The sequence below is a fragment of the Triticum dicoccoides genome, chromosome 3B (genome assembly GCF_002162155.2).
Source record: "Triticum dicoccoides isolate Atlit2015 ecotype Zavitan chromosome 3B, WEW_v2.0, whole genome shotgun sequence".
NCBI lineage: Eukaryota > Viridiplantae > Streptophyta > Magnoliopsida > Poales > Poaceae > Triticum > Triticum dicoccoides.
Genome location: NC_041385.1, coordinates 128,872,749 through 128,883,569, shown reverse-complemented (window position 1 = coordinate 128,883,569; position 10,821 = coordinate 128,872,749). Strand labels below are relative to the sequence as shown.

Sequence of the window (10,821 nt, the reverse complement as noted above, 5' to 3'; positions counted from 1 at the left end):
GTTGGGCTGCCCCCATGTAGGGGGCGCCTAAGGCGAGTGCATCATTGAGTTCACAGCAGGCGAGAAATAGCAGCACCCTCTTCTTGCTGCTCTCCGAAGAGGCTTCTCCACTTCTTCAACTCCTTGCTTCATGTTGTGGTTCCTTCTTGATGCTTTCCCAACGTTGTCATCGGTCAAACCGAACAATCTGACCCATGGGCGCGGTCACCCATGGGCACCCGGCTTGAATGGATAGGGTATGGGTCTTCATCTTCAGTACATCTCGTCGAGAACGCCTACTCTACCCGATGGGTGCCCGATCGACTCGGGCTATACGACGGGTTCGAGCATGGGCATGAGTCAAGACCCGTGGGTAGGGTCGTGGGCGCCAACATACCCGATAAGATTTTCGGCCGTGGGTCTGGTAGAGGTTGACCCCGACCATACCCGACCTGATTGCCAGGTTGACTCATCACAGTACCTAGGCACACATAGAGTTCTGAATTAAAATAGTAACCATGTGTCATTCAAGTGCATAGGAAGCTCACGGAGGAGGTAAGTCACCTTGGTTTGAATGGCGCGTGCATGTGCTCAAGTCATGAGCCCACTCGACTTGTCGGTGAGCCCATGGTGATGTCTATGGGATGTTCTGCATCACCAATATCCTATTAAACGACTATAACTTAACTTGTATTCACTCCATCTTTGAAAGAAGACTTATAATTTTTGGCTGAAGACAAATGGTGCAAAGTTTGTAAGAAAAACCTATCAAGAAATACGATACAAACTAATATCATTAAGTACACAATAAAAACATTCTTATATTATATCTATTTAGTATTGTAGTTGTTGAAGATTTTTCTTACAAACTTGATCTAACTATGCACGGTTTGATCTCAGAGGAGGGAGTAGAAAATAACATAATCCCAACAACTTTCTTATGTATTCGTATGCCTAACATACCTAACATCGTGAACACAACTGTGACCGAAAGACAGTCTCGACAAGAAGATTGGCTTGGTGTGAGACAAGAATCGTATTCTCCCTGAGCCACCCTCAGATGACAAGAATCGTGCTTTCATGCCAACCACACGTCGAAAGCAGAGCAGCTGACAGGGCCTGCCACTAACCGGTGTTCTCTTGGAATAAAGGTTGCGTTGCGTTGCCTCCGACGTTGGCATATTTGCCACTCTCAAGGCAGAATGGCCCCATGCAGCATCTCAATCTCCATGTGATAGTTCCGCGACGACGAGCTCAGCTTTCATCCGCGGCATGGGCAACACCGGGCCGCCTAGGATGACGTCGTGGTGCAGGCACTGCGGCGCGGGCATCGCGGCGCCGCCGGCGGGGCCGAGCTCCGGCGTCCGGTGTGCGCTCTGCCGCCGCGTGACGCGCGTCGAGCGGCACCGCAGCGTGGGCAGCGCATCGAGCGCGCTCGCGCCCCTGTCGCCGCCGCGGACGGCGCGCTCCGCCAGGCTCGAGCTGCCGGCCGGCTACCCGGCGTCCCGCGGCAAGAAGCGCGCCGTCCTCGTCGGCGTCAGCTACACGGGCACCTCCTACGAGCTCAAGGGCACGGTCAAGGACGTCGAGCTGATGAGGAACCTCCTCTGCGACAAGTTTGGTTTCCCCGGCGACTCCATCCTCGTCCTCACCGGTAGTGATTAATCCCAGAATCCGTTCACGAAAGAGAACATCGGCCGAGAAGCCATCGAGAAGTGAGCAAGTGTATCTCATCATCATCTGATGTACGATCGATGCGTTTGTGCTTGTGGCAGAGGAGAGTGACGACCCGAGCAGAGTGCCGACGAGGGAGAACCTGCTGCTGGCGATGCGGTGGCTGGTGGCGGGGTGCGACGCCGGCGACTCGCTGGTGTTCCACTTCTCCGGGCACGGCGTGCAGAAGCTGGACACGGCCGGCGACGAGGTGGACGGGTACAACGAGGCCCTGTGCCCGCTGGACTTCGAGGACAAGGGCAAGATCCTGGACGACGAGATCAACGAGACCATCGTCCGGCCGCTGGGCCCCGGCGTGAAGCTCCACGCCATCATCGACACCTGCCACAGCGGCACCATCCTCGACCTCCGCTACCTCTGCCGCCTCTCCAGGTACGTACGTACTATGTGCTACGTGCAACCGCACCGTTTCTTTCAGACCGTGCTGTGTGTGATCTACTGATCTTTACGACGAGTGAATCTTTGCTGTGATCCATCAAGGACCGGGTACTGGCAGTGGGAGAACCACGTCCGTCCGGGCAAGTCGAAAGGCACCAACGGAGGACTCGCCATCTCCATCAGCGGCTGCAACGACGACCAGAAGTCGACGGAATCGAGCGTCCAGGGGTTCTCCGATACCGCCGCTATTGGCGCCATGACGGACAGCTTCATCAGGGCCGTGGAGTCCGAGCCGGGGACGACGTACGGGCGGCTGCTGAGCGCGATGAGGGCGACGATCCGCGACAGCCAGGGGACCGGCCGCCGCCTCCCCGGGAGGATCGGCTCCTTCGTCCGCAAGATGATCACTTCCAGCGCCGTGCAGGAGCCCCAGCTCTGCTCTTCTGAGATGTTCGACATCTACCGGAAGCCCTTTCTCCTGTGACTTCTTCCGCGCCGGAGTTGTTCCGAGTCATGTAATTGGCTCGTTTGCCTTACCAATGATGCTGTGGTCCTGTTCTGCACTGCACTTGTGAGCAAACTGAACGGGACATTTCAGTTGTACTGCAGTAGAATCAATATCACTGATTAAAATCACGGGAGAAAGGAAATAGCGGCAGCATTTTTTGCCGCGAAATTTTATCCTAAACCGGCCTGATCTCCAGCGATTTTCACCTGCATGCAAATCATGGTGCGATTCAGCGGCAATTGCGGCAAAATCGCCCATGATCTAAAATCATGATCGAAATTTTAAGTCCAAACTGAACCACATGTTTCTAGAAACAACATTTCAGTTGCTCAACCCACCGAATGACATGTTTCCAGAAACAACATTTCAGTTGCTGAACGCATCGAACAGTTTAGGTGTGAATTTTCATGTGGACTACTCGGCATTGAGGCGAGCTGCCTTTTGCCTCCTGTAATGTGCCTAGCTACTTAGGTTTATCTGTGAGGCTGACAAGGGACTTCACGATCCCAGGGCTGATCTTATCAGCAAGGGCGCCTTTCTCGGAGATCAGAAACGACTTCTCCTTCACAAAGCTCTGCAGCTTCTTGGTGTCGAAGTCTAGGCGTTCTTGATCTGCAACATTGTGAAGAAATGCAATAAGGAATTGCATAATCATTAGTAACGGACTAAGCTTGCTAACCCTGACCTTCTGTAACAGTTACTTTAAAAGTTTGCATGCAAAGAAAATGCCGCAACCATGACACAAGTACGGAATCGGATCACTACTTTTCACCAGGTAAGGAAATCATGCGGTGAAAACAAGCAATTCAACAGACTTCTGAATAAACTTGAAATAAACCCTCCTGGATTTTGAGGCTTTGCATGCATCAAACCTACTTCGACAGCACCGAAATGCACCAACTTCATAGATCCAGATAAAAAAAGGTACCTTCTTCCAGAATAGTGTGTGTTGCATGAAATGGAACACGGGCAAATATATCTGATCCTGGAAACATTAGCCAGGTATGTTCCTTGGGGTCGTGGTTTCCACAAGTCGAGCATATCTCCTTTACCAGCTGCTTGCCTGAGGTTCCTTCCATTTCTTTCATTACGATGTCAAAGGGAGATGGAACACTACTTTTGGTTGTCCTGGCTCTTTTCCGGAGGGCTGTCAATGCCTCCCTGTTAGCATTCCTCATCTTGTCATTTTGCACAAGCTGATGGTCACACAAGAACAAACCATAAGATATCAGCATTCATATATATGACGAAAATAATAGAATAAATTAGCAACCCATACGTACCTCATGCCTAGCTAGAAGAAGTTGCTCTGCATCAGTTTCAATGTCAACCAGAGCCTCTTGAAGCTCCTTCATGTTAGAGTCCATGACAAAACTGCGAAACAATGCCAATTCATTTTCCAAATATAAGAAAATCAATTCAGAATACAATCATCTGCATACCATACATTCATAAGCAACCCACAGAATTTAAAGGTTCCGATTTCTAGCATGTTGCGACATAGAAGCAATAAAGTGCTGAAAACACATGAACAAAATGTGTTGTGCAAAAGTATGAGAACTTGTCTCTAATAAAACATATCTCAAAATACCCCAAGCTGAATCTCCTATTTCAAATAATAACTAGAAAACATATAATAGATATGATAGTTAGTGTTAACTGTTAACAACGAGCAAAAGTAGCTAAAATTAACATATGACAATCACAATGGAATAGATCGATAAGCATTAGGATATGAGAGACATCGACCTACTTCAGGCACACGTATTTGGTACAATAGTACAATGGTAATGTAATATGACTATATATGTGGTTCTGTTCTCTGATATCCTTGTCATTTAATAGCCTAATTGGATATCATGGTAAAACCCTTTTGCGTCTACAAAATACTATTGCAATGGCATGATCTGAAATTGTGTGATTAGGCAAACATAACAAAGTACTGCTGCAAGCATGACATACAAAACAAAACACGTTTTTGAAGAGGCAACTAAGGCATCAGCTGCTCAGCAGGCACCAGCAAATCTTATTCAAAGAGTCAACGTTTCAGCAAGCAAACTAGCCGAGCATCTCAGGTCTAATGAATACATTTTCTTGCTACTTCTCTAATAATCTAACGAAAATGTAAACATCAATCATTTAGCTAGAAAACACCTTAACTGATACCCTTATAATGCAAAAGCAATAAAGCATTACACTATGTCCTCTACTGAAGATCCAGATCGAAGCAATTGAATTTTCAACCAGCTGATGTATTTTCAGTTAGCAGATCGCAGCTTCATAGTCTATAAACTAGTGGATTATCAACCTATTGAGCGACCGAAGCACATCAGTCCTGGAAAGAAATTAGTAACTGCTATGACCTCTCGCATTCAGGTTTCAGAGAAAAATCAGGAGGACAAACCTAGCGACCGGATCTGGATGGAAAATGGGAAGAGTCCGCGCTACTGTGCATCGACAGAGCCGAAATTGAAGCAAACCCCGGGCTAATTTTTCCTCAGTAACATGAAAAAAACTTTGGCACTTATAACTATCCAAGAAATACGTCATAACATTTCAGAAAATATACCCCATACGAAAACACACAAAATAAAGCTTAATTGCTCAATAAATCAAGAATTTTAACTCGATGCTTAACGATCTAGCAAAATAGATAAAAATGTCCAAGTACAAATAATAGTACGTGGAGACAAAAAAAGTACCAAATCAATTGTTTGCTTTATTTGTGCTTCCCATAACTACACAAAACCGGTGGAAAAAAAATCTTTCACCTTCAGTTTTAATTTCAACTCAATTTTCTTCTGCATACACTGATACACATAGACACATAACTAGTTCTTCCAGTATGGTTACTGGTTGTCGCAGTTCTCCACATATTTAATCATACACATGCTAAAACTAAAATTGCGTGAGAAAATTACCCAGCAACCTGGCCGGCTGGCACTGGCCCTAGCAAGCAAGTAGTAGCAGGCAGAGGCGGGGGCGGGGGCAGTCCTGGCCCCCTGGGAGGGGGAGAGCCCGGAGAAGGTAGGGCCGGCGCGGCGGCGCCCGGCTGGAGCAGCACGGAGGCTGGCGCGAGGCGAAACGCCGGCGGGCAAGGGAGGCCGGGAGGGGAATGGACGGCGGACGTCCACAACTAGGCAGCTAGGTCGCAGAGGGCGGCGCAACGAGACTGCTGCAAGCCTGCGAGACGGTGCGTCCGTGCGTGGCTAGGTCGACACGTTGACTGGGCCCTTTGTGCCTGGGGCCTAGGCCGTGTTGGGCTGTTGCATCCGGGCCCAGCACAAGGAAAAACATTCCACATCCTGGGCCTGGGCCTGAGGGCCTGGGGTACAGCTCAATCTGTCTGTATATTCTAAAGTTGTACAACGTACATTACGCAAATGTTAAATGCGAAAGTTTCTCAAAAAAAAACAATGCGAAAATGGCCAATTCTTTTATTAATAGTAAATAATAATTCAATAATTACGAAAGTAATAAAGGGCTAGGGAAAATTTCAAAACTAGTAAGGACGTGGTGGACTAACAGCATCCCAACATGGACGCTGATGCAAATAACGTCCCAGCCTGGACGCTATTTTTGCTAGCATCAACCGGGTGGTTAGGTCTAGCCCCGACTCCCTGAACAGATAGTGCTGGCGGCTGTCGCATCCGTCTCGTCCCCGTCGCCCACCTCCATCTCCCCCTACCACGCCGGCCCTGGCCTCCGGCTCATCCCGGCCACCCACCTTCCCATGGACCGCCTCGGCCTCCGCGTCATTGCCCACATCCTCACGACCGCCCTGACCTCCGGCGCATCCCCGACGCCATCATCCCAGTATTGTATTTTGCTCACCAAATTGTTACTCATCATTTGTGTTATGACAAACAATTTTATTAACTTGCAATCAAATATATAGGTACTGAATATTATTGAAATCAGATTGATTTTCAGCTATGCCTAGGCAGTTAGTGAAATCAGTAAAACTACAACAATATAGCATATGAATCAATTATGCTCAACTACTCAAGTACTAGGTTATTTCATAACAGTTCTGAAATTTATATTAGTTTGGTTCGATGCACAATACCTTTTATGAAAGCTATAGAACTAATTTATATCATTTCATAGATGTTACTGTCATATGAATCTATTAACCAGAATATGAGACAAATAGTAAATCATTAGTAAGAAGTAATTTGAAAGTATCTACTCCATGTACTGTTTCTGAAAGCATCTACACTCAAATCATCAATTGGAGACTAGCAGAATTTATGGCTGAAGTACTGTTTAATTGGGGACTAGCAGAATGCGTGGCCGGAGTACCTTCTATGAGGAAAAATTACAGTGTAGCACCCTGCAAAAATCCACGTTGCTACCAATAGTTGGGACGACGAACAGAGAAGCAGTGGAGAGAAGAGAGAGGGACGACCAACTCCGTCCAACTTGTTGATGCTGCCGCAACGATGTCCTCTACCCAACCCCTTTGGGCATGAGGATGTCGGGGGCAGCCATGAGGATGTGGGCGTCGGGGATGCGCCGGAGGTCGGGTCGATCGTGAGGATGTGGGAGATGACGCGGAGGCCGAGACGGTCCGTGGGAAGGTGGGTGGCCGGGATGAGCCAGAGGCCAGGGCCGGCGTGGTAGGCGGGGAGATGAAGGTGGGCGACAGGGACGAGTCGGAGTCGGGGCTAGACCTAACCACCTGGTGGATGCTAGCAAAAATAGCATCAGGCTAGGACGTTATTTGCATCAACATCCATGTTGGGACGCTGTTGTCCACCACGTTCTTACTAGTTTTGAATTTTCGCTAGCCCTTTATTACTTTCATAATCATTGAATTATTAGTTACTATTAATAAAAAAATCCGGGGCTCATTGGCTCCCCACCTATCCGTATTCATGCCCCTCCCCCCCAGCCGCTGCTCTGTCCGAGGAACCTACTCCTGCTTTAAAGCCCCCCTCCCCATCGTACACATCCCATTCTTTCCCACACTTCCATTACCACCGCTACTCGTAGTCGATCTCCCCGTTGTCCGCCATCACCATGGTTTGGAAGCAAATCACGTACAACATGATGCTCCGGCTGAAGCGTCACGCTGAGGGGTCCTCACCGCGAACGTCCGACACATGACCTGCATTGCAGCAGGCCAACTTTCAAGTTCTCTGAAGATGAGTGAGTAGGAGGAGGGCGATCCCAAGGTGCTCTTAGTGGTCCAGGAGGAGGAGGAGCAGTAGCCAACGAAGGAGGAGTTGATCTCAGTTGACGACGTGGCCGATGGAGTCGAGGTGGCTGATGTCGTGACCGAAGGGGAAGACACCCCCTTCTCCATGGCGAAGCACTACATGGCGAGGCACAATTCAAGGCGGAGCAAGCGGATGCCTTAGTCGTGGCGATGCTCCTCACAGATCTGGACCTTGTCGTCGAGAACTAGGCGTTCTACGCGTTCGTGTAGAGTGCTCACACAATCAAGCACGAGCGCTGGATCTACATCTAGGACATGGCGAGCTGTAGTCTTCACGGATGACACAACCGACAAGGAGGACGGTGAGGTCGTCGCTCATCTGTGGCCTCTGGGTATGCCGGGATGCCATGGATTCAGCCCGCCACCAATGAGCGTTGAGGTTATTGTTAAATTATGATCTAAATTCTACTGTATTGGACTAGACGTAGTATATACGGTGTGGGCCTTTGCGTTGGTACCGACGCGTACGAGTACAACTCGTTTACTTGTCCTACAAGGACTCTTATGTGTTGCCCCTCATATATACCCCATGTAGTCGCACCTAAGACGGTCTGTCGTCTCGTGCTTGTAATACTCCTCCATCATAGTGATTGCGCCGTCGTGCGTCCGTGGTTTTCTCCCGCAAGGGTTTCCAGGTAAAAATCCATGTCTCTTGTGTCTCGTTTATTTCTCGTTATTATCTAACAAATGGTATCAGTTTCAAGTAACGCTACTCCAGTTGTTTCAAAGAATTCAGGTGGAGATAGTGTTTTGAAGGTCATCAAAGGCTCCCTTGTTGTGATGAAAGGTGATTTAAGTTCGACCAATGGTCTTTATTACCTTCGAGGTTCTACCGTTTCAGGTAATGCTACTCCAGTTATTTCAAAGAATTCTGATTGTGATGTTGCTAACTTTTGGCATATGCGTCTTGGACATATGAGTGAACTTGGTTTAGCAGAGTTAAATAAGAGAGGTCTTCTTGATGGATATGAACCTGATAAATTAAAATTTGTGAGCATTGTATCTTCAGCAAGCACAAGAGGGTGAAGTTCAACACTTCGACTCATACAACTGAAGGTATTCTTGATTATGTGCATTCTGATTTATGGGGACCATTTCACAAGAAGTCACTAGGTGGTGCTAGTTACATATTGACTATTATTGATGATTATTTAAGAAAAGTTTGGCCTTATTTCTTGAGGCATAAATATGAAGCATTCTCAGCATTTAAGGAGTGGAAGATTATGATTGAGAGACAAACTGAAAAGAAGGTAAAAATACTTCGCACTGATTATGGTATGGAATTCTATTCTAAGCAATTTAAGAATTATTGCAAGTCTGAAGGCATTGTCAGACATTACATCGTTCCTTATACTCCTCAACAAAACGGTGTTGCTGAGCGTATGAACAGGACCATTATTTCCAGAGCCTATTGCATGTTGTCCAATGCAGGTTTGCATAGGCGTTTTTGGGCCGAGGCCGCTTCCACTGCTTGTTATCTCATTAACCGTTCACCATCCATTGCTCTTAATAAGAAAACTCCAATTGAGGTATGGTCTGGTTCACCTGCTGATTATTCACAGTTAAGAGTTTTTGATTGCACTGCTTATGCTCATGTTGATAATGGAAAGTTGGAGCCTAGGGCTGTAAAGTGCATCTTTTTTGGTTATAAATCTAGTGTTAAAGGTTTTAAATTATGGAATCCTGAAACCCAGAAGGTGGTTATTAGCAGAAATGTTATCTTTAATGAAACTGCTATGTTACATGATGTTCCATCTACTAATGTTCCTGTTGAGAGTATTCAACAGCCTACTGTTCAGGTGGAGCATGTTATTGAAACAGGTGATACATCTGGTAATGAAATTGTTGATGCACACAATGAACCCGTCGTTGATGATGAACATGTCACTCCCACTCCAAATCAGCCTATTGTTCCACCCAGTTGGAATCTCGCACATGACAGAGTTAGGTGGGATATTAATAAACCTGATAGGTTAATTGAAGAGTGCAATATTATTTCTTTTGCTTTATCTGTTACAGAAGAAATTGAAGGTAATGTTGAGTCTTCTTCATATTCCGAGGCTATTATTTCTTGTGATAGTAATAAGTGGATGACCGCTATGCATGATGAGATGGCATCACTTGAAAAGAATGGCACTTGGAATTTAGTAAGATTACCTAAAGAGAAGAAACCTATTCGTTGCAAGTGGGTTTTCAAGAGGAAAGAAGGTGTTTCTCCTAATGATGAGACAAGATATAAAGCAAGGTTAGTTGCTAAAGGTTACAGTTAGATTCCAGGTATTGACTATAACAAAGTCTTTTCTCCTGTTGTGAAGCATAGCTCTATTCGCACTTTACTCAGTATTGTTGCCATGCATGATCTTGAGCTTGAACAATTGGATGTTAAAACTGCATTCTTACATGGAGAATTAGAAGAGGATATTTATATGGAACAACCTGAAGGTTTTGTTATTCCTGGAAAAGAAAAGCTTGTGTGTAAGTTAAATAAATCTCTTTATGGATTGAAACAATCCCCTAGACAGTGGTACAGGAGATTTGACACTTTTATGCTCTCTCAAGGTTTCAAAAGGTCTAGTTATGATAGTTGTGTTTATTTGAAAACTGTCAACGATTCAACTATTTATTTGCTCCTTTATGTTGATGATATGCTTATTGCTGCAAAGAGTATGTCAGAGATTAATAAACTAAAGAAGCAATTAAGTAATGAATTTGAGATGAAGGATTTGGGTGCAGCAAAGAAAATACTTGGAATGGAAATATCCAGAGATAGACCATCTGGAAAAGTATATCTAAGTCAGAATGGATATATTGATAAAGTCCTTCGTCATTTTAATATGCATAATGCCAATCCGGTGAGTACACCGTTAGCTGCACACTTCAAATTATCATCAACTTTATGTCCTAAGTCAGATGCAGATATTGAGTACATGTCTAGAGTTCCCTATTCAAGTGCAGTTGGTTCACTTATGTATGCCATGGTTTGTTCTTGTCCGGATTT

The 10,821-nt window shown here is 46.2% G+C and overlaps 2 protein-coding genes across 2 annotated transcripts; one reads left to right on the top strand and one right to left on the bottom strand.

Annotated features, from left to right (window-relative positions):
- Positions 1-1,175: 1,175 nt before the first annotated feature.
- On the top strand, positions 1,176-2,767 carry LOC119275140 (metacaspase-1-like). Its single transcript, XM_037555934.1, has 3 exons — positions 1,176-1,633; positions 1,755-2,085; positions 2,194-2,767. The coding sequence occupies exons 1-3, from the start codon at positions 1,252-1,254 to the stop codon at positions 2,573-2,575; spliced, it is 1,095 nt and encodes a 364-aa protein (XP_037411831.1). The 5' UTR covers positions 1,176-1,251; the 3' UTR covers positions 2,576-2,767.
- Positions 2,768-2,878: 111 nt separating this feature from the next.
- On the bottom strand, positions 2,879-5,782 carry LOC119275141. Its single transcript, XM_037555935.1, has 4 exons — positions 5,521-5,782; positions 3,883-3,973; positions 3,528-3,795; positions 2,879-3,211 (listed from the first exon to the last, which is right to left on the bottom strand). Exons 2-4 carry the CDS (start codon positions 3,964-3,966, stop codon positions 3,063-3,065), a joined length of 501 nt encoding a protein of 166 aa, XP_037411832.1. The 5' UTR covers positions 3,967-3,973; positions 5,521-5,782; the 3' UTR covers positions 2,879-3,062.
- Between the last annotated feature and the right edge of the window lie 5,039 nt (positions 5,783-10,821).

Bases quoted from the DNA above. Each gene is read 5' to 3' on its own strand.
- LOC119275141 (XM_037555935.1), bottom strand. From the start codon at position 3,966: ATGGACTCTAACATGAAGGAGCTTCAAGAGGCTCTGGTTGACATTGAA. The intron at 3,796-3,882 runs GTACGTATGGGT...TGTGACCATCAG, and splicing joins TTCTTCTAGCTAGGCATGAG to CTTGTGCAAAATGACAAGAT. The intron at 3,212-3,527 runs GTACCTTTTTTT...ACAATGTTGCAG, and splicing joins ACACACTATTCTGGAAGAAG to ATCAAGAACGCCTAGACTTC.
- LOC119275140 (XM_037555934.1), top strand. From the start codon at position 1,252: ATGGGCAACACCGGGCCGCCTAGGATGACGTCGTGGTGCAGGCACTGC. The intron at 1,634-1,754 runs GTAGTGATTAAT...TGCTTGTGGCAG, and splicing joins CTCCATCCTCGTCCTCACCG to AGGAGAGTGACGACCCGAGC. The intron at 2,086-2,193 runs GTACGTACGTAC...TGATCCATCAAG, and splicing joins TACCTCTGCCGCCTCTCCAG to GACCGGGTACTGGCAGTGGG.